Consider the following 24,302-nt stretch of genomic DNA (forward strand, 5'->3'; position numbering starts at 1 on the left):
AAAGGTTAGAGTGGTAGTATATGTACATAATTTGTTGCCTTTATATATGCCTTTTTATAAGGAATAGTCTAATAGTGATTTTCCCTCAAATCGTGCTTCATGTGAATTATATATTTTATGACTTTTCAGAAAATTTGTAAATTGAAATTGCATTCTCTTTCAATGAGAATTTTTGTCTAATTTTCATCGCTCTGTCATGAAAGTTTCTAAATTTAAGACTGGAGCTTCACTGGAAATATTATTTTATCTTATACTTAATAAGGTGAGCTTTATTTCTAAACATATCTTATTTTGATATGATGGATGTCATTCTCTTTGAATATGTTGGAATAAAGAGACTTAAAGACTAATTATGTCAAAGCTCCCAAATTTGAGAATTCACTTTTATTTTTTAAATTTCAGATTTATCTGGTGTCTACGAAGACCAACATTTATTGATATCTTATACGTACCAGCAGTATTCTTAGCATTTTACACTATCAGTTCTTTTAACCTTGACAATCATTTTGTGAGGTAGATATACTTTCATGTACAGATGAAGCAACTGAGCTACTTAGACTTGTAAGATCTTGCCCCAAGTCAACCAGCTAGTGAGTTAAATCATGAGGTAGGCACCTGGCCCCGAGCTCCTGAGGAGTTTGTCGTCTGTTTAAATTCATGTTTACTAACCTCTAGTGTGGACATACTATTGCCTGGCCGTTTATTGTATTCCCCTAGCTTAATAATTTTCACACTCTCTTCATGACTAGATCATGCCTCCTCTTTCCACAGACCTCAAACATCCCCTGCCTCTTTTTCTCAGCTAATGAATTTGCTTCCAAAGTTCAGAAAATGTTATGGTCGAATGAAAACTCCCCAAAGCTCATTCCCCCACATCTGCCCATGTGTCCTGTGGCATGCCTTGTAACCTGTTATGAATGAACTCTTCTGACTCCCACAAAGACCAAGCAATAGCCTGCATCCCACAAACCTTCTGAAAACAGTGCTCCGGCAGTCAACTGTTTTTTTCTCATCCCACTTCATGCTGTTATTTCACCCATTTTATTTAAAAAAACAAAACAAACACCTTTATTAATCCCATTTTCCTTTTTTCTACCACCTTAATTCTCTGTCTCTGAAAAATTGTTCTATCTTTATCAAAGTGATTGTTCACTTCTTTTGCTAAAATCAGTGGTCAATTCTCATCGTATTTGAATGTCAGCCATATTAGGAACAGTCCATCACTCTCTCTCCCTAAAAGTAGTTTATCAGTTTGTGCACATGGCATACTCCTGGTTTCCTACTGTAATTCTTCCTTTCTCCTCCTTAATCTCCTCTAGTTTGTATCTATTTTCATTCTTGAAGTTACTTTTTATATAGTCCTTGGATTTAACTACTATCTCTAAAGCCGGTGACCCTTAAATAGTTATCATCAACTTGGCCTGTCCTCTGAACTTCATATCCAACACCCTACTCAACTTTCCATGTGTGATTCTCTAACAAATATCACAAACTTAAGTTTAAAACTGAACTTCTGGCCCTCCTTCCTGACTCCTCCCAACCTCCTCCTTCCACAGATTTCCTCTCTCAGGTAGTAATAGCTCAATCTACCCACCGGCTCAGCCAAAACTCTTACCTTTGGTCCCTCTCTTTCTGACACATGTCGCATCTAATCTACCAGCAACCAGAATGATATTTTAAAAACAACATTGTTCCTACCCTGACGTACCAGTCCTTCATGGTCAGGCCTCCACCTTAGCTCCTCACTACATCGACTCACACTTCTCCTTGTCTCTGTGCTCTAACCATGTTGGGCCCCTTGGTGCTCCTCACACATGACAGGGCTTTCTCACTTACTGTTTCCTCTGCCCAGAATCATCTTCTACCAGATTTGCTTTGCTCTCTCACTTTGTTTAGGTCTTCATAAAAGTGATGGGTCCTTCCTTCACTGCCTGATCTAGAGACCCAGCAACCCCTAAGACCCCCAATACCCATTCTCTGTCTCACCATTTCCGTAGAACTTCCATCTTTGAACATTTGTCTGAATTTGTTTTTTGCCCATTTCCCCCACAGGGAAAACAAATATTCCATGAACACGTGGGTTTTTTTCATCACGTTATCTCCATGCTTGGCATAGTGCTTGCTATACAGAAGACATTTGATAAACAGTTGCATGAGTTGTCTGGTGGAGGAGATGTGCCTTCAAATAAATGTGTAGCCCAGAGATCACATTAACTACAGTGGTTATTGGGCCAAGATGACTTGCTCCATTTAAAATTAATTTAAACAAAAAAATTATCACCTCTTTTTCTTTACCATGTAAGGTGTTACTCTGTTTAATCTTCTCCTTTATAAATGAGGCAGGTCATTTGTCACAGTTTGATTAGATGCTATAAATGTTGTCACTTGAGTTTCAAAGAATTGAATGCACGAAAGAAAGCAGGTTAATAAACATTTGTGTTTAATTTTAACACATTTCTCCCACCTTGTCTTGTGTTTTCTGAGTCTTTGTTGTGACTTGCTTTCAGATGCCCCAGACTGGAAGGCGCGTGTACTCGCAGTCCCTGCCAGCACGGCGGCACATGCACGGATTACTGGTCATGGCAGCAGTGTCACTGCAAAGAGGGGCTGACTGGCAAATACTGTGAAAAATGTATGCAAGCGTCTCACCTTTCACTGGAAATTATAGTAACTATGACAATATAGATATATGCTCCTAAATAAGGAATTAAATTATGTTTTCATTCTAAATATTGAAAATATTAAATGGGCAATCATCAGTGAATATACTGACATTTTAAAACATATTTTTAACTTGAGGAAGAGTGACATCCTTTTAAAATTATTTACTAAATACATCAATTCATTTCCTTTTTAATACATACAATTTTTTTTTCATTGATTTCAGAGAGGAAGGGAGAGGGAGAGAGAGAGAGAAACATCAGTGGTGAGAGAGAATCATTAATGGGCTGCCTCCTGTAAGCCCCACACTGGGGATTGAGCCCACAACCTGGGCATGTGCCCTTGACCAGAATCGAACCTGGGACCCGTCAGTCTACAGGTTGACGCTCTATCCACTGAGCCAAACCTGCTAGGGCTCCATTTTAAAATTATATCACTTATGTTTGGTTTACCTTTAGGAAAGCTAGGCAATCTACAAGGCCAGGGGCTTCATATTATCTGCCTTTTGGCAATATTTCTCTGGTGAATATTTTATATTTGGTAGAAAAATGTAAATGATAAATCACTGAACACAGCACTCAAAACATCATACAATGCATTATAGTCTATTACAATTGAAATGATACTTGAATTTTAACTTTCAATTATTAAAATTGGTTTTAAATCCTTTTATTAGTGATTTGTTTCTAAACCCTAATGTTAATAAAATATTAATGATGTTCAAGCCATCATTAGACCGTGGCTTTTTCTAATTTCAAGCTGTACATCCACTAACTATCCAACCCTAATGAGCTCTCTTTTATAAAAATTGCTTCATTTTCTAATAAGAGGTTAGTACTGAAATCACTGCATTTAACTGACTACTTTTTAAAAGAGTCATTTGGTTCTATTATAATATGAGAATAAATAGAAATTCATGATTAAATTAAGAACACTATAATCAAAAATATGTTAGTAGAAGAGGTATAATTGTGTTTAATTATTTAGGTTAAAATCACAACATAGCAAAAGGACTTTGACACATACTTTTTAAAGTAATGAGTATTTAATAAGTAGGAGCCAAATTATATCTGAATATGAAATGTGTAATTGGCTTTAGAAATATCTTGCTTTGAAAAAATGTAATTTACATACTATAAAACTTGCCTTTTTGACATGTACCATTGAATGCGAAGCCCTTTTGTGCTAATTTGATGTTTTTTTCTTTAGCTATGGTGCTATAACAAACTGCCACACTTCAGTAGTGTGAAAACATTATCAAATTATGATAAGTCATAATTATAAATGATGATAAATTAAATTCTGTATGATTATTACTAATCATAAAGTCAGTTAAAATATAAATATGTGATTATATATTTTTTCTTCAAGTTTCTAATTGCTAGAGACTTTAAAGATTGAAAATCACTTTAACTATGAAAATATATATTCATTCATGAATTTTGGAAACACAGTAAACCATTATAAATAAATAATGATTCACTGTGTTTCCCCCAAATTTTAACAGGTGGCAATCTCTTCAGATATCCATAATTTATATCAAGTATCAAGTATTTAATGAATATTTCCCAAATGATTAATGTGTATCATAAAATGTTTTACATTTCATGGTTCTGAAATGGATTTAAGCATTTGAAATCAACTCCTACAATAAGTCACATGTGGCAATTATTTTTTCAATAGGAGAATTGGGAGACATTAATTCTAAACACAATATTTTTATTGTCCCTTTTTATAATGTTTTGTCACCTATAGACACTCTTTAGGAAATAGTGGGTGCATTTATTTGTCCCTTTCTTTGTTGGCTTGCAGCTATTACTCCTGACACTGCCTTGTCATTGGAAGGCAAAGGGCGCTTGGACTACCACATGAGTCAGAATGAGAAGCGGGAATATCTGTTAAGACAGAGCATACGAGGGGCCACGATGGAGCCTTTTGGTGTGAACAGTCTGGAAGTAAAGTTCAGGACAAGAAGCGAGAATGGCATTTTAATCCATATCCAAGAAAGCAGCAATTATACTACTGTGAAGGTAAGATAAAAGCTAATGGTGACTTCATTTGATTAGACCGCCTGCTGTGTCATGGTTTAAATCACTTCTCCCACAATTTCTGTCCTCTGCTCTTACAGCCCATTAGAGTTCCGACTGATGCTGGGCACTAGTCCAATATCGTCTATCTTAGCTATTTCCCAGGCATTGGCCAGAGTAACAAAGATCTGCATGGTTTGGTTTCTAAACACTTTTGTCTTGGTTTCGAGTAGAGAGCACTGCTAGGTAGGCCAGCAGGGAAAGAATTTGTTGCGATCTATGTTGTCTGATAAAAATTTATATTGCTTTTCCCCCTACTTTTAAATGAAGTAAAACAAAAGGATAATGTGTCTTTGAAAAGGAAAACTACTTTTCTCCAAGAATTATTTCAAACAATGGTATGTGTACAGGGTGGGGCAAAAGTAGGTTTACAGTTGTTCTTATGGAAAATAATACAATGATTAATAAGTAATAATTTAAGAATAAACTCTGTTTCATGTACTCACAACTCTAAACGTATGTTTGCCCCACCCTGTACATTTAAGGGCAGGACTGCAATAAGGGCAAACATTTGAAATTATCTGTCTTTACTCTGGAGCATATTTTCAACTTACCTCCTGGTAAACCCTGTGAAATTAAGTGTCTTTGGAATTATTATAAGTAAAATTATAGCTACATTCTCCAAATCTCTAAATAAATATTTTTAAACATCATAGTTCATGAAAACAGTGGATTGATTTATCATTAGGCTTTTACATCATTCCTTATTTTTTTCTTGACTGTAAATGAGGCACTGCACTGGTGAATAAATAGACATGCATTTTCCATAAACTCAGAACTCTTTATTCCTAAAACGATCATACTGTTTTCTAGCCCACAAAAAAGAAATCTCTTAGATAATCATTTTCTTCAGTTTAGTTATATTGATTGCTTTCTACATTACTTTGTATATTATAATTCTACTCATATTATTCTACTCTGTTATTTAAGAAAACAAACCCAAATTTCCTGAATTTTTTCCACCTATAAAGCAATATTTTTAAAATTACTAGAAGCTTAGCTAATAAAGCCAAAAGCAAAATGCATAGAAAAGTGCTAGGTTTAATTCACATATAATACTAAAAATAAAAACATGTTCACCTTTAAACTTCAGCCTCTTTATTCTCAAAATTTCTCTTTATCCAAGCCAACTCTGGTTGGTATGTTCCATGTACACATATTTAATAAGAAGTAGAAAATACTAATCTTTTAAAAACTGTCCTATCTAATAAAGAAGGAATATGCAAATTGACCATCACTCTGTCACAAAGATGGCGGCACCCATAGCCACAAGATGGCAGTGCCCAGTCCTCTCAGCCCCACCGGATTCCCCCAGTCCTTTCAGCCCCACCGGGGAGGTGGCAGGCATGTGGTGCGGCCGGGCGGGTTCGGCCACTCCTTGTGCCTGCTGGGAGTCCCACAGTCCTTTCAGCCCAGCCGGGGGTGGGCAGCAGGCGCATGGTGCAGCCGGACCTTCCCTCAGCCCCCCAGCCACCAAGGGCCAGCCCGAGGCGCAGGCAAGCCTCACATGTCGGCTGACCAGCCACCTAGGGCCTGCCCGAGATGTGGGCAAGCCTTGGATGTCGGCTGCCCAGCCAACGCCTGAGGTGCAGGCAAGCCTAGAGCCATCTGAGGCTCAGGTGACCAGGGCCGGCCGAGGTTTGTGCTGCCAACAGTGACAGCAGCAGAGGTATGCTGGGGGCATTGCCTTCCCATGATCGCTGGGTCGCCTCCTTCCCCTGAGGGCTCCCGGACTGTGAGAGGGGGCAGGCCGGGCTGAGGGACCCCCCTCCAGTGCATGAATTTTCATGTACCGGGCCTCTAGTCATATTATAATCCCCTATTCTAGTCATTCCCATCTGGGGGTGATGTTACCTTGGATGGACACTTGGCAATGTCTGGAGACAATTATTATTGTCCTGGTTTGGGGGGATGGTATATCTCTAAACATCCTACAGTGCACAACACAGCATCCCACAAAAAAGAATCATTCAGTTCAAAATGTCATTGGTGCCAGAGTGAGAAACTGCCCTAACCCAGGCCTCAGGAACGTCTTCAGCCTGTAACTCTACCTCCACTATGGAAACAAAGAGCCAGTTCCCGAATTAACAGAGCACCTACAAAACAAAGCATGCGAGTCATTGTATAACGTTATTAGTTGGTGTTTATCATTTTCATTGGAAAGTGTATTAAAAGCCAAGAAACAAAAAGGCAGAGAGAGAAGTAGACCTGCATGTCTATAGGAAATGTTTTATGTGCGTTCAGAGGCTCTGACATGGAGGTCTGCGCATTATCTGTTAAGCTGCTTCCAAGTCCTTGTGCCATTTAAACGACATGTGGAAATTTCTGTACGCTATCTCCTTAAGTCAAGACATGCAAAATGCAATGTGGTTGAAGACACCAGAGGCAGACTTTCCCCTTCCTTGAGGAAGAGGCTGAATGTCAGGATCCATTTTTGTCACCATAAAATCTTCCATTTCCCACAGCCCGGCAGCAGGCTGCTTCTCCAGATTGTGTGCCCTGGGTAGCGAGTGCTTTGGAAGAGAAGGGCAAAGTCAGTGCAAACGAATAAAAATAATGACTAAAGAGACCAAAAGGCACATTTCTTTTGTATGAAATTTTGAAGAGCATCTTTTCAGAGATGAAAGGGGCTTGGCATATAAAGTAAGTAGATTAAAAACAACAACCACCAAAACCAGTGAATCAGGAGAAGTCAATAGACAGGAAGAGGGTGACTGTTGGGAGCAGGCACGCTATTTAGATGACAGGAATACGATGTGCTTGTGCAGCCTGGGAGCCAGTTCAAATGACTGACTTATCAGCCAGCTTATCAGTGGCCACGGCCCCTGGTTTTCTTCTTTCTTTCCTTTGGCTCTCTTTCTGACAGTTTCTTTCTTCCTTTTTGCATACTCTAAATCAGCTTCTCTCTCTCTCTCTCTCTCACACACACACACACACACACACACACACACTCACACACACACTCACACACACACACTGCAAACACACACTTACACACGCATTCTGTGAAAATGAAAAAGGACGGGGTTGTAAACGGTTGTGGAAGAGAGGGTCAGTGGTGAGTAGCAATAGCAATGCGAGAAGAGATGCGAATATATCAATAGAATCTGTCTGGATAAAAAAGAAATGAGGGTGAGGACATCTCAGCCAGAAAAGCAAAAGGAAAGCCCGCTTGTGTATAGTGTGTTGACACTATAAAGTGTTCCCCAAACCTCCCGTCTGTCGTGGCGTATTGTGTCTCTCCATGTTGGAGTTCTGTAATAACAGATGATGGACTTACTACTCCAAGTCAATTCTGTGGTTTGGTGCAGAGCTTTTTGGTTTGTTTTGTTTCTAAGTGAGGCTAGGTATATTGTACAGACTTGGGATGAGGGATTCAGAGGTCTGTTGATTAAAAAATAGCCAAAACTGGTTTGGCTCAGTGGATAGAGCGTCGGCCTGTGGACTGAAAGGTCCCAGGTTCGATTCCGGTCAAGGGCATGTACCTGGGTTGCGGGCATATCCCCAGTGGGGGATGTGCAGGAGGCAGCTGATCGATGTTTCTCTCTCATCGATGTTTCTTTTTTTCTTTTTTTTTTAATTAAATCTTTATTGTTCAGATTATTACATTTGTTCCTCTTTTTTCCCCCCCATAACTCCCCTCCTCCCAGTTCCCGCCCCACCCTCCGCCCTCACTCTCCACCCACTGTCCTCATCCATAGGTGCACAATTTTTGTCCAGTCTCTTCCCACATCTCCCACACCCCTTTCCCCCCCAAGAATAGTCAGTCCATTCCCTTTCTATGTCCCTGATTCTATTATAATCACCAGTTCATTCTGTTCATCAGATTATTTATTCACTTGATTCTTAGATTCACTTGTTGATAGATGCATATTTGTTGTTCATAATTTGTATCTTTACCTTTTTCTTCCTCTTCCTCTTCTTAAAGGATACCTTTCAGCATTTCATATAATCCTGGTTTGGTGGTGATGAACTCCTTTAGCTTTTCCTTATCTGTGAAGCTCTTTATCTGACCTTCAATTCTGAATGATAGCTTTGCTGGATAAAGTAATCTTGGTTGTAGGTTCTTGGTATTCATCACTTTGAATATTTCTTGCCACTCCCTTCTGGCCTGCAAAGTTTCTGTTGAGAAATCAGCTGACAGTCGTATGGGTATTCCCTTGTAGGTAACTGAGTTTCTTTCTCTTGCTGTTTTTAAGATTCTCTCTTTATCTTTTGCTCTTGGCATTTTAATTATGATGTGTCTTGGTGTGGTCCTCTTTGGGTTCCTTTTGTTTGGGGTTCTCCACGCTTCTTGGACCTGTAAGTCCATTTCTTTCACCAGGTGGGGGAAGTTTTCTGTCATTATTTCTTCAAATAGGTTTTCAATATCTTGCTCTCTCTCATCTTCTGGCACCCCTATAATTCTGATGGTACGCTTGAAGCTGTCCCAGAGGCTCCTTACACTATCCTCGCATTTTTGGATTCTTTTTTCATTTTGCTTTTCCGGTTGGGTGTTTTTTGCTTCCTCACATTTCAAATCATTGACTTGATTCTTGCACTCCTCTGGTCTGCTGTCGGGAGTCTGTATAATATTCGTTATTTCAGTCCGTGTATGCTTAATTTCTAGTTGGTTCCCCAATATAACATTGAGGGTCTCATTAGTTTTCTTGTAGATCTCATTAAGTTTATCAGCGGCTTCTAAACAGTTCTTGAGAGACCTTAAAAGTGTGGTTCTGAACTCTATATCTTCCATTGACAATTTTGTCCTGTTTCTTTGTCTCCGCATTTTGTTATGCTTCCTTGGTGCACCCCCTAGTGGTCTTTGTGCGCAGTCTTATAGTTAAACCTGGATTGTTGTAGCTAATACCAGGGAGGGTTTGACCTCCAGGCCAAGTGGCTATGAGAATCAGCTGTGTCTGCAGTGAGAGAACTTCTGTCCTCTAGGGAGGTGCTAATCTAGCCTTTGCCTGAGGCTGTCTGGCAAATGCCTCTGTGCAGGGCTTGGGCGGGGCGGGTCGCACAGGATCAACAGGGTGGGCCGGAGAGAGCAGTTATGGCAGCTCTCAGTCCTGTCCCCAGGGGCTCTGCCTCTCTGAGTCCCAGCACCCGCTGCAAACCTCGGAGAGAAAGCTGCACTCACTCTGACCGAAGCCAGACAGTCCCACTTCTCCCGTTTGAGTCTGGGTCCCTAAAGACTCGCCTGTATCTGGAGCTCAGAGTCTGTGACTCCCTCCCGATTGAAAACGCCAACCGCGCCCTCCGCCGCCAGCCCGCTCTGCACACTCCGCACCTCAGAATTTGACTTCAGCGCTGCGCCTCCTCTGAGTGTCCGTATGCGTTTCTCTTTCCTCCTAGTTATAGGACTTCCACTCAGCCAGCGTTCCTGTGGTTCTGGGTGATGTGCGTTCAGTTTTTTAGTTTCACTTTTGAAGTAGTTGTTCAAGGCAGCAAACTCCGGCGTTAACCTATGCCGCCATCTTGGTTCTCCCTCATCAATGTTTCTAACTCTCTATCTCTCTCCCTTCCTCTCTGTAAAATATCAATAAAATATATTAAAAAAATAAATAAATAAAAATAAATAAATAAATGAACAAAGCAAAACATTAGCAGGATGTTTGGAAAGTTAAAAAGAATACAGGAGTTTGGTAGAATATTATTAGGGAAAAGGAAAACATGAAGAATGTTGTCATGTTCTTACTGAATCCACTCTGTGGTATATCCCAAAGACCCCTCTTCAGATAAAAGGATGATGAGTTGTGATCCATCAGGCGAGAAACACGGAGCTGGGAGAAGGCTCTTCCCAAGGCCTGTTTCCAAAAAGGACTCTGGCTACAACCAAAGACGAGTTGCTGTTTTTACCGCATGTCATGAGACGTTGCCCATTTGATGAAATGTTATTGTCATTTAACCACAACTCTCTTTTTTTCTATCTGAGTTTGGTACTGAAATATATTATTATCTAGAGAGACTGCTTTAATAAAATATTACAATATGAATAACATATGTAAATGTGTTAGGCATATTTTCCACAGTACAGATGTACTGACTTTTAGTTCTACCAGATGTGTTTGTTGCATGGAGAAATGGCATTTGATCTGAGTGACAACATAAACTGATCCATCCTTTCATGCCTGTCATTTGAGACATGGTGTCACTTCATCCTCCTGCCGGCACCAGCTCTGTCTGGGAGTTTGATGGGATGATGCTCTCTGAACCAAATGTTCATCTGCCTCATAAATTATTTTATTTCCTAAAGTGTCTACTCGGAATACTGGAAACTTGGTTGGAAATGGGAGTAGGAGCATTCTGTTACCCAATGTTCTACTGGGCGAAGTAACAGAAACCGAATATCCCTTAGATAAATTGGAAGAGAGCCGAAGTGAAGACTTGCCCAGACACCTCATTATTAAGAACTCAACATTTATTCATCATAGTTCTTTTTAATCTCAATAACTTATGTAAATACTAGACATGATTTCTTTCTAAGATTTCAGTGTGTCATATATGACAGGTGAAACAATTTATTTTTGTCTTTATTTTCCCAACTATTCTTCATTTTTATCTAAGAATTGACTTATTTTGCAAGTAGTTTTAATATTTCTCTCATTATTGGCCATGTACTAAACTGACCAATTTTATTTACACTCACCATTGCCATTAAATTATAGGAAAGCATGCTCTGCCAGTATGGCTCAATTGATTGAGCATCGACCAAGCACAGGAAGGTCACCCATTTGATTCTCTGTTAGGGCACAGACTCGGGTTTCTGGTTCAATCCCTGGTCGGGGCAAGTGCAGGAGGCAACCGATTGATGTTTCTCCCCCACATTGATGTTTCTCTTCCTCTCTCTCCCTTTCGCTTTCTCTCTCTAAAATCAATAAAAACATATTTTTTTGAAAAATTATAGGAAATCATTAAAAAATTAATTTATTTATCTTAAAAGGGACTTTCATCTCATTACTATCTCAGTTGTGTTCTGGAAGATAATTCTCTGCATCTTGAATAACTAAGTACAAATATAATACTACCTTGAAAACAATTGAAACTATTGAATGTGAAGGTATATGCTACCTAAAATCATAGAGCTTGATAGGTAAGTATACTCTAATATATTAGTCTCTTCATCTATTCTAGCTGCTTCGAACTGACCAATATTTTAAGGTTTTACTTTGTTTTTATTCAAGTATGTTAGAGTTTAATTGTACATTGTTTTTAATATGTTTATAGATTAAGAATGGCAAAGTACATTTTACATCAGATGCAGGAATTGCTGGGAAAGTGGAGAGAAATATTCCTGAAGTGTATGTTGCTGATGGCCACTGGCATACTTTTCTAATCGGAAAAAATGGAACAGCCACAGTACTGTCCATCGACAGGCTATACAACAGAGATATCGCCCACCCTACTCAGAATTTTGGTGGCCTCGACGTGCTCACTATCTCCCTTGGAGGAATTCCACCCAATCAAGCTCATCGAGATACTCAAACAGGTAAATGCTCATGCTGAGTACAATCACAAAGGACAGGTAAAGCTGTTTCTCTGAAAGTAATCGGATTTCTGGTAATACCTATTATGAATATTCTAAAAATGTCATCACTATCCTTGAAAAGTTTATAATGAATTATCGGCCATCATTTACCTTAGACATTTGCATTTGTTCTACCAAGTCATAGTTCAGCCCATGGTGTTTTGATGTTTCTTTGTCCACCAAGCATTCATTTATTCATTTATTCACTTATTCATTCATTTGTTCATTCACACAACAGGTAATTCTGAACCCTATGCTGGCTACTGGGAGTGCAATGGTGGACTTAATAAATAGCCACTTTCCTCATAGAACACAAGGCCCAATAAGGGAGACAAACATTAATCAAATCATTATACAAGTAAACATATTATTTTAAGCTATAACAAATGATGTGAAGGGAGAATATAGAATTCTAAGAGATTTCCCAAAAGAGGAAAAAGGGAAGCTTTCCTGGAAAATTGGTATTTGTACTTAAATCTAAATTATGAAGATGAAGATGGGAGAATATGAAAGACTGAATTATTTTGATAGGAACTTAAAAAAAAAGTAGAGTAATTCAGCACCTTAGGGGCTGATGTCACAGGTAAAGGATGAAGTAGGTCCTTCTAAAACATGATATAGTTTTGTTCTTATTCTCAGAACAGTGGGAAGTTACTAAAAAATTAGTCTTAAAAGTGTCCCATGATGTTAAAGTTCTTTCAGGCTCTGCCATGGAGAATGCGTTGGAGGAGAACACCAGTGAACTTGCATAAATTACCTGGGAAAACATTGCAGTGATGTGAGGTTTGATTAGTGTGGTGGAGGGGAGTTGTAAAGAAATGGATAGGGAAAAAGTATTTTTAAAAATTTAAGTCAACCAAACTGTTGCTGATTTTGGTAAAATTCAAGGAAGTTTCTGACTTTTCCACTAGAAGAAGGCTAGTTCCGCTGAGAAAGGCAAGTGCAGAAGAGTACAAAAAGAAGCAGGTCTATGGGAAATATCAAGGCTTGGTAGGGGACATTTTGGGTGTGGAGCACCATTGAGAAAGACCTTTTGGTAGATGGGCTAGAATGAGGAGTGGACTTCACCTGAAAATCCATTAGGAGTTATCAGTGTCAAGCAGGTAATTGAAGTACTGAGCATGGATATGATTGAATGAGAAAGAAAGGAGCCTAAAAGGAAAATGGAGAGAGTAGGAGCAAATGCAGGAGATGTCTCAGCTCATGGAGAAAGAATGGATGAGGGACGGAAAGGTCACTGGGATGGAATGATGCATCAGTAAGAGGAAAATTGAAAAATGCATGAGAGAGTAATGGAGTTAGGGCATCAAAGTCCAAGTCCAGGCCATAAGTCATTTATATTTAGCTTATTTGAGAATAGGAATGTTCATTCTTTGGGTTGTTTTAGAAAAACAAATCAATGTAAATCAGGCATTTTGTTAGTGACAAAATAGATTCTTGGGCTACTAGGAACATTAGCAAGATTAGCACACTCTAGCAACGTTTTCTCAACTTCTTAAAAAAATAATCTTCACCTTCTATGGAGCCATTGTAGATCTTTTTCTAACCCCCAATATCCCCCCACCTCATGAGATATAGAGTTATACTCTAAATCTGCCCTTTCAAGATCCACAAACCACTATAATAGCTAAGGCATTTCTCTTGCTTTCTTTTTTTTTTTGCTCAACTCCTTGGGAACAATATTCCCTCCATTGAGAATGCACGATCTAATGATGGAATCCATTGGCCTATTTTGTGTTCTTTATAAGTACTTGTTAAAATAAATTTTATTTCTACGTATGCAGTTCTTGGTATATAGACTACAAAAATAAAACAAATAGATGACCAAATAAATAAAAAGAAGGAGAAAAAGCAAATCCAGCCCATCTGGGTCAGCCATAAATGTTGGGGAAGAGTGGGATCTGGGCGATCCTCCCCCATTTCCTTGGGGAAGCCTTGCTAAGAAGTTAGCGTGTCAGATGCACAGATCTATTGCCCTGGAGCTGGATGATGGCTCCTAGACGGCTGTCTCTAAGCGCCTGTGACATGATTGTGAAGCTTCTCTTGACCAGATTCCATCACAGCCTCTGGTTTTGTCTAAATCGCCCCACGGCTCCTTCTCCCCGCAGGGTTCGATGGCTGCATCGCCTCTATGCTGTACGGTGGAGAAAGCCTGCCTTTCAGCGGGAAGCACAGCTTGGCCTCCATCTCCAAGACGGATCCCTCCGTGAAGATCGGGTGTCGTGGGCCCAACATTTGTGCCAGCAACCCCTGCTGGGGCGACTTACTGTGCATCAACCAGTGGTATGCCTACAAGTGCGTGCCCCCCGGGGACTGCGCCTCCCACCCCTGCCAGAACGGGGGCAGCTGCGAGCCGGGCCTGCACTCCGGCTTCACCTGTAGCTGCCCCGAGTCTCACACAGGGAGCACCTGTGAGACGGTGGTGGCCTGCCTTGGTGTCGTCTGTCCTCAGGGGAGGGTGTGCAAAGCCGGAAGCCCCGGAGGGCATGTCTGCATTCTGAGTCAGGGCCCCGAAGAGATCTCCCTGCCTCTGTGGGCCGTGCCCGCCATCGTGGGTAGCTGCGCCACAGTCCTGGCCCTCCTGGTCCTCAGCCTGATTCTTTGCAATCAGTGCCGGGGCAAGAAGACCAAAAACCCCAAGGAGGAGAAGAAACCGAAGGAGAAGAAGAAAAAGGGAAGTGAGAACGTGGCCTTTGATGACCCAGACAACATCCCCCCCTACGGGGACGACATGACGGTGAGGAAGCAGCCTGAGGGGAACCCCAAGCCAGATATCATTGAGAGGGAGAACCCCTACCTCATCTACGACGAGACCGATATCCCCCACAACTCGGAGACCATCCCCAGCGCCCCCCTAGCCTCCCCGGAGCAGGAGATCGAGCACTATGACATCGACAACGCCAGCAGCATCGCCCCTTCGGACGCAGACATCATCCAGCACTACAAGCAGTTCCGCAGCCACACCCCCAAGTTCTCCATCCAGCGGCACAGCCCCCTGGGCTTCGCGCGCCAGTCCCCCATGCCCCTGGGGGCCAGCAGCCTCACCTACCAGCCTTCCTATGGCCAGGGCTTGCGAACCAGCTCCCTGAGCCACTCCGCTTGCCCGACGCCCAACCCCCTGTCCCGGCACAGCCCCGCGCCGTTCTCCAAGGCCTCCACCTTCTACAGGAACAGCCCGGCGCGGGAGCTGCACCTCCCCGTGCGGGACGGCAACGTGGCGGACATGCACGGCGACGCCTGCCAGCCGGGCATCTTCAACTACCCCACGAGGCTGGGCAGGAGGAGCAAGAGCCCCCAGGCCCTGGCCCCGCACGGCTCTCGACCCGGGAGCCGCTTGAAGCAGCCCATGGGGCAGATCCCTCTAGAATCCTCGCCGCCCGTGGGACTGTCCATCGAAGAGGTGGAGAGGCTCAACACCCCTCGCCCGAGGAACCCGAGCATCTGCAGCGCGGACCACGGCCGGTCTTCCTCGGAGGAGGACTGCCGGCGGCCGCTGTCCAGGACCAGGAACCCCGCCGACGGCATCCCCGCTCCCGAATCTTCTTCCGACAGTGACTCGCACGAGTCTTTCACCTGCTCGGAAATGGAGTACGACCGGGAGAAGCCGATGGTCTACACTTCCAGGATGCCCAAGCTCTCGCAAGTCAATGAATCGGATGCAGACGACGAAGATAATTACGGCGCCAGACTGAAGCCCCGAAGATACCACGGCCGCAGGGCGGAGGGGGCGCCCGTGGGCTCGCAGGCGCCCGGCGTGGCCGACAGCACGCTGCCCCTGAAGCTCGGGCAGCCATCGGGGAATTTCAACTGGGACAACCTCTTGAACTGGGGCCCCGGCTTTGGCCATTATGTGGATGTTTTTAAGGATTTGGCATCTCTCCCAGAAAAAGCAGCAGCCAACGAAGACGGCAAAAGTGGGACAAGCCAGCCGGTCCCCAAAGAGGGGGAAGCCGAACAGTATGTGTGAGCGCCGGGTGCTGGCGCAAAGGAGACAGGAACACAAGGGACGCCCCCGCGGCCCGCAGGTCACCCACCAGGGCGGGTCGTGTTTGCAAAACCGGCCAGTAAGGGCTGGTGCTGGAGGGCAACTCAAAAATAATAGCCACGATGCTGCTGAAACCGGCGCAGAGCAGCTCTGTCATTTGAACGCGCTCCGTTGCATTTGCTGTCCTGCATGCTTCGCACGGTGTGACTGGTGACCGGGGCGCAGCGTTCGCAAAGGTTTTTCTTTCTTGGCCAAGGCCCGCGTGGTGACTTTAAGCAGGAATAGCATTGCCATTGCAGAAATGAACTTGTGGCTGTCACGGCGGGGTTGTGTATTGTTGCCGTTTGTGTTATTATTGTTAACGTTTTGCTTTGCAAGACCCTTGAGGGTGTATCCAGCCCCTGTAAAGTGTAGAAAAGAGCCCTCCTGCCCTTGAACGAAAGACTAAGTATTAACGCTTCTCAGAATCGTAGCCTCCGTATTCGATGTTTATCGGAAATGTCTGAAGGTTTGAATGCCTTGTACATGACCTTGGGTACTGAAGTTAAGTCATTGTGTTCAGCACTTTAGAACTTTCTTACGAAATTGTGTTAAAACTTCTGACTCTTTTCTGTGTAAACAGCGATGGTCTCATTTGCATCAGGCTTTCCACTAAGGAACAGAGTGATTGCATGTTGTCCCAGAACACTGCCGCCTGCTGCCGTGGAGTAAGGCCCAGCCGCGCCTCTCAGAGACACTGTTGAAAGTTATTTATTGAAAAATGTTCTACGCTTTTAAATTTTTAAAGAATTGACCTAAGCAAAGCCTATGATTGGACATACTCTTCAACCATTTAGCATGTACCCTAAGTACCCAGTTTTTATAATTTATATAAAGTCAAATTTCATCACTTCTTACTTTCTGTCATTTTGTAGATCATTTTTTAATACCTTGTGAAAACGTGTTTTTGTTTTTACACCTAAGCTGGGTTTTTGATACTGATATTTTCTTATGCTGAATAGTTTTCTTACTTTCCGGGAAGGTAAGAAAATACTTTTTTTACATTTGTTACTTATGTAACGTTCATATTTTTCACATTTTGATATTTGTAACATACTGTATGCTTTCTACTTGTAAATGCCAACAATAGAATTAAAATATTTATTTAAAATAGGTGGCATTCAGAGTGTGATGTTACATTTTCATCTCTCAACATTATTTTCTTCCCCTGATTGAAAATAGTTTCTACTTGTCAATAGGGCGTGGCAAGTTGAACCATATACATGGGTAACCTCATTTTCTTTCAAAAAAACCTGAGTGTGGATAGTTGCCAGGACAGATATTTTAAGGTTGAGTTAGTGCATTCCTACCTGTCAGAGTTCTTGCACTTCCCAAGAGCATAATGAGTCTCGACTAGCCTGGGTCTTAGGGGACTAACTTGGTTGTGAACTTGGTGTAAGCATTCTGGCAATAAATGTTCGGAACTTCCCAGTAGAGTATGTTTACCGAAGGCCAGCTTTGGACCAGGCTTATAGTTATAGGAACAGCAGTGAATTAAAGCCAATTATGGGAAAATGTCTGGGATTCATTTTCTCCCAAATTTTCTTTAAGTCCAGTGGTACAGAAAGAATGGCAGTGAAAGCTCACCTCCTCGTGCCCGTCTAAGTCCTTGATCACTCCGCTGCATAAATTCGAAACAAATTCTGCTGACCTAAGCCAAGACAAACTTCTATCTGCAGGTAGTTACCCAGGAGCAAAACAATTCAGGAAAGGAGCCCAGCCCAGGACAGGATCCATCTGTGCATAAATAGTCACATCTGAAAAACAGGACTTCTGCAAATCACCACACAGTCTCAGAACGTGTTATTAAACATCTGCCCCAGACCTAACATTTGCTGAGAACAGTATTTTCCAACTGCACCACTGACTGGCCTACATTGAATAGGGTTTGAACAATATGTATAAGTTTTTAGTAAATAAAATAGCTTTAAATCAGTACCAACAAACTGAAATTTAGGCCAGAATTATTTGGTCATTTAATAATGTTGGGATTGCATTTTTGGTTTCAGAAGAGAAAATCAAATGTGGGTTTAATCTAAGAGAATAGTCCTATAATGTGGTTTAGACTGAGTGTAAGACACTAAATTTTTTTGTCACCTGTGAGGAGCAAACATGTTGCAGTATTTCCCTATGAATGCTGGTATTATGAATTTGTGAGCCAAATGTGGGAACATGTTGATTGCATGGTATAACTCAAAACAGAATACAGTTTTTTTCTCCAGAAATGCTGAAGCATCTCAATGTCTTCAAGGATATAAACTCCATAATTGAGAACAGAGCAAAAGTAAATTGATAAACACAATTACAGGAAGGGTTAAGGGGAAAGAACCTGACGCCAAAACTGTGTTCCAGTTCTTCAGAATTCTTTGCGAGATAGAGAATTGCCGTTTCCTTCATTAATCAATCCCAGTTTAGGAATCAGGATTTTCTAGGACAATTTCTTGTCTGGTTTTTCTTGGAAATCGTTTTCACTGAAGCAAAAACCATACTTAGAGCAAAACAAATCAGAAATGTATGGGACAAAAGTCTCACTTACAGTGGAGATTAATACTTCACTTACTGAAATAGTGAAGCGATGCAGCATGTATTATGGTTACCGGAGATTATGGACAAATCGACAAGGAAGCAATTCCCTCAAATATATGGCTAATGGTGGCCTATATGTTCACACCCAAAATCACGACCTCGGAATTTTGATCCAGTCCCTGTAAGGGTTTACTGGAGCACCTGGAACGCAGTCATTCTTTGGGGCTCTGTGCCTGGATTGTGAAAACGTTCTTTTCTTTCAGGCACACACTGCAAACACCTCAGTGGCCATGTGGCCAGGAGAGGCAGGTTCTTGGCCTCAAATCTCTAGGCCTGGACTGGTGACCTGGCACAGGACTTGCTCACTCACTTCTTAAGGAGCACATTGCTGCTGCTTTCAAGATTGTTTCTGGAATTTTCTAAATTAGCTGATTTCATTGATAGCTTATTCAGATCAATTAAAATTATTTTAAGATATGGAACCATCAGAAGGGCTTGGAATGCTTCTCCCTTACATGTTGCTATGAAAATGTTTACCAACACCAAGGTTGATGAGAAATGTAACTGACAAACTATTGAAAGTTATGTCCTTTATAAACATTTTTTTATAAAGGAAAATCAAATATATAACCATGTGATTTTATTACTTCCAGACACTCCATCTAAGAACAAGTCACTGTTTTCATGAAAATGCATTTTTACTTACTTAAATTCAACATCCTGGTAAAATTAGTCTGTAAAAGGTGGAAATAATTCTTAAATTTTAAATCAATAATTCAGCAATGCGCTTTTTCTTTTCCCAATTTATGTTATAGATCTAATTTTAAAGGACTAACATTTCTAGATGATTAAATTTACATTCCCTAGAAAAAAATAAACCTAAAATATAATGTGTTACAGTATACACTATTAGAGCTTTTAGTGTAAAATAAAATATCAAAGTCTATGATAAATCTAGTATGTTTTATTTTAATTTCTCTGTGCTGGAAATCTTACTCACTTTTTCAAAAATTATCTTTATTGTTGAAACTATTACTGATGTCCCCTTTTTCCCCTCCCCATTGACTCCCCCCACCTAGTGCCCACCCTCACCCCCCACTCCTGGGCCTTCATGGCACTACTGTCTATGTCAGCCTTGGGCAAACTACAGCCCGCAGGCTGGATCCGGCCCGTTTGAAATGAGTAAAACTAAAAAAAAAAAAAAGACCGTACCCTTTTATGTAATGATGTTTACTTTGAATTTATATTAGTTCACACAAACACTCCATCCATGCTTTTGTTCCGGCCCTCTGGTCCAGTTTAAGAACCCATTGTGGCCCTCGAGTCAAAAAGTTTGCCCACCCCTGGTCTATGTCCATGGGTTATGCATATATGCATTTAAGTTCTTTGGTTAATCTTTTCCCCTGCTCCCCTTCCCTCTGAGATTGGTCAGTCTATTCCATGCTTCCATGTCTCTGGATCTATTTTGTTTGTAAGTTTACTTTGTTCATTATATTCCACGTACAAGTAAGATCATATGATACTTGTCTTTTTCTGAGTGATTTATTTCACTTAGCATAATATTCTCCAGGTCCTTCCATGCTGTCTCAAAGGGTAAGAAATCCTTCTTTTTTATAGTTGCATTGTATTCCATTGTGTAAAGGTACCACAGCATTTTTATCCACTCATCTACTGATGGGCACTTGGGCTGTTTCCAAATCTTAGCTACTGTAAATAGTGCCACTATGAACATAGGGTACATATATTCTTTCTGATTGGTGTTTTGTCTTAGGATATATTTCTAAAAGTGGGCTCACTGGGTCAAATGGGAGTTCCACTTTTAATTTTTTTGAGGAAACTCCATACTGTTTTCCATAGTGGCTGCGCTAGTCTGCATTCGCACCAGCAGTGTACTAAGGTTCCCTTTTCTCCACATCCTCACCAGCACTTGTCATTTGTTGATGGTAGCCATTCTGACAGGTGTGAGGTGATACCTCATTGTCGTTTTAATTTTCATCTCTCTGATGATTAGTGACTTTGAATATTTTTTCATGGGTTTCTTGGCCATCTTTATGTCCTCTTTAGAGAAGTGTCTATTTAAGTCTTCTGCCCATTTTTAAATTGGATTGTTTGTCTTCCTTTTGTTAAGTTGTATTGTGAAGGAAAACCCCTATTCCGTAAAACTACTGTTTGGAATTCTCTGCTATTCTTTATACGGCCTCTATCTAATTCTGAAAAAGTAACTTTGCTTTCTAGCCTGCTTGAATAATGGGCGAGATAAACTTAGCTGTCTGACCTTGTAGGCCAGAGACTAGATACACCCAATGCCATGCCAGGTGCATTTTTTAATTGACAGAACCGTGTAGTTTTCAAGGCCTCCACCAGCAAGCGAACAAAGGTCTGGCTCTTCCATAAAAAGGGAAGTTCTGCTTGTAGTTTTGCTTAGAATTTGGATTCATTTCCCTGAGCCTGCCTCGGTGAATAAAGTATAACTTCAAACTCTCAGAGCACTGTTTGGTTCTTGTCTGGTTTTTCTGTAAGAGTATGAGATTTTTTTTATATATTTTGGAAATTTATATATCAGATGGATCATTGGCAAATATGTTTTCCCATATAGTTAAATTCCTTTTCATTTTGTTGATGGTTTCTTTTGCTGTGCAGAAGCTTTTTATTTTGATGTAGTTCCATTTGTTTATTTTTCTCTCAGTTTCCTTTGCCCTAGGACAGGGGTGGGCATACTTTTTGTGAGTGCGTGCCAAAACCAGCAAAATCTCTGACTAAAATTCTTCTGCGTATCAACCCTAATTTTTTGAGAACATGTTACGCCTACTTGATATCTCTTAAGGTGTACACATGTGAAGAACCTTGAAGAAATAATAAAATTCATTTGAGCGACAAAAACACAGTAGATGATGATGAAAAATACATTTATTTTTTAATGTATACATGTACACTGATAGTCCGACAGAAAACTTTATGACTCCATTTGATATTATCAGTGGGACTTTTGCTGCTGCATCACTGATGACAGAGATTTTACATCAGGTTTGTATTTCATGACCTTCAGAGGTATGCACGAGCTACTACTTTCATCCGTCAGGCTACTCCTATGACGAGACTTAACAAAATTCATCACTGAGAACAAAGGTTCACAAGTGTATGTGGATGAAAACATGGAGAGTAATGCTGTTGCAAAGTTTTTTAAACAGAAAAAATTTTCTGAATGGCATTCCAAGTCCTCAATAGTTCATTTTCAACACTTCTCTCTGTTACTCCTGTATCTAATCGCTTTTTTTCAATGTTTTCCAAGTCAACTCTAAGGTCAATAAATTTCTGCTTCCAAATTGAGCTACTCTGAAATTCAATCAACTGCATTTCAAAGTCAGCCATATCTATCCATGAAAACATTTGTAAGTTTAGTTCCTCCAGTTTCATGCTGTCTGGAAACCTCATGAATTTTGCTATCTCTTCCAGTTCTCTGAATTTCGCAAATTTTGAGAAGAACTGCTCAATAGTTGACTCGATAATGTTTAAAAACAGCTTTTGAAGGCCTTGACAGTCTGTTCTGATATCTTTTGGAAGGTCTTTGATGTGCCTCTTGAGGTTTGGGAAATAGCTAAATCTCTCACCATCCACATCCCTCTTAAAGACTTCCAGTTTCTTTTCAAAAGCCTTTATGTAACCAAACATAACATCAAGTGTCTTGCCAGTTCCTTGTAATTTAACATTTAAGTCATTCAAATGTTCACAAAAATTGTAAATGGAAGATTATAAGAGAGGGTTTCGCATGTCAGCAAAAGTTACTGACGTGCCATGTTTGGCACGCATGCCAGGGGTTGCCCACCCCTGCCCTAGGAGATGTATACGCAAACATATTGCTAAGAGTGATGTCTGAGATTTTGCTGCCTGTGGTTTCTTCTAGGATGTCTATGGCTCCATGATTTACATTTAAGTTTTATCCATTTGGAATTTATTCTTGTGTATGATGTAAGTTGGTGGTCTAGCTTCATTTTTTGCATGTACTTGTCCAATTTTCCCAACACTACTTATTGAAGAGACGGTCTTTACTCCATTGTATGCTCTTGACTGCTTTGTCAAATATTAATTGAGTGTAATGGCTTGGGTTGATTTCTGGGTTCTCTGTTCCATTCCATTGATCTATATGCCTGTTCTTGTGCCAGCATCAGGCTGTTTTGATTACAATGGCTTTGTAGTATAATTTGATATTTGGTATTGTGATACCTCTTACTTTGTATATTTCTTAAAGATTTTTTGAGTGAAGTGCCACATGATTAATAGTTTACATGGTTACCACTACTTAGCCAGCTGGTAGTACTCATGGTTTATCAGTCCAGGAGTTATAGGTCAGTGTTATAAAAGAATCCAATAGTTTCATTTATTATTATTAAGGGGAAAGGCACACAGTTCCTGTAAATTTTGGTGCATACATGTAAATATTAATGAATAAATCCTCACATAACCTGTGCATCTGTGATATCATTGCAAACAAATATATTCTTGACTAAAGACCATGAAGTACAATAATGTCCTTCAACAGAGAAACAAACAGATATAAAGAAGTTCAGTGTCCTGGGTAAATCCATTTAATCACAAACAATAATTAGTACATTTTTCATGCCACACACTCATCTAAATCATGGGATAAAATAGAGAAGAAAACAAAGTACCTTCCTCGATGAAACTTGCAATGCAGTAGAGGAGATAGGCAATCAGCTAATAAATACAGCGATAAATGTGTACCATAGTATCTCGTGGAGACAGGTGCCAGCAAGCCAACTGAAGCAGAGTAAGGGGGAGATGGTGATTTGGGTAGACATCTCTGAGGAGATGACATTTGAGCCGAATGCTGAATAAGGCAAGAGAGGGAGCCATGGACACACATGGGCGACACGGTGGCAGGCAAAGGCAGTGGCATGGGGAGCCATGGGGAGGCATGGAGTGGGAAAACACTCCATGTTAGAGGAAGAGCAAGAGAGTCAATAAGCCGGATCATTGCCAATACATCAGCAAATACTGCGCCACAAAAACCTTGGGGATAAATGAATGTGAAGATAGAGTAAGAATGATAATTCAGAACAGACACAGAAACAGAATTATTGTTGAAGCAAATCTTTATTTATGTGTATTATCTTACAAAATAAGAGCATTTCCAAATGCAAAGTAATTCCTGAGAATGTAGATATACACTCACCATGCACTAATGTCTGCAGTTCAGGGGATGAACAGAGAGACATGTGTAATAGAGATGAACATCTGTGATAACACCAGTAGAGTCATCCTGTTCCCAAGGACCAAGCCAAACCTGTAGGCATATTAATAGAAAGATAGATGACCAGAAGGCAGTCTATTTCCTTATTGCTGAGACATTTTTACATCCAAAGTATGAGATATCTCCTGATTAGGTGTTTACAGAAATTTTCATTTTAAAAATTTGACTTATTAAAAATAAAGGAAACATTTTTGAATGGAAGGAGATAGATTTATATTGGTGGAG

At 40.8% G+C, this 24,302-nt stretch overlaps 1 protein-coding gene across 1 annotated transcript in view; it reads left to right on the forward strand.

The window, feature by feature from the left end:
• Positions 1-19,479, forward strand: part of FAT4 (FAT atypical cadherin 4) — a 159,637-nt gene extending 140,158 nt beyond the window's left edge. The window contains exons 14-17 of the mRNA XM_036313839.1: positions 2,508-2,632; positions 4,474-4,691; positions 11,958-12,219; positions 14,367-19,479. Coding sequence (XP_036169732.1) covers positions 2,508-2,632; positions 4,474-4,691; positions 11,958-12,219; positions 14,367-16,225 — 2,464 coding nt within the window. The 3' untranslated portion in view covers positions 16,226-19,479. The remainder of the gene's footprint in view (positions 1-2,507; positions 2,633-4,473; positions 4,692-11,957; positions 12,220-14,366) is intronic.
• The last annotated feature ends 4,823 nt before the right edge of the window (positions 19,480-24,302 follow it).

This window comes from Myotis myotis, unplaced genomic scaffold (genome assembly GCF_014108235.1).
Source record: "Myotis myotis isolate mMyoMyo1 unplaced genomic scaffold, mMyoMyo1.p scaffold_m19_p_6, whole genome shotgun sequence".
Lineage (NCBI taxonomy): Eukaryota > Metazoa > Chordata > Mammalia > Chiroptera > Vespertilionidae > Myotis > Myotis myotis.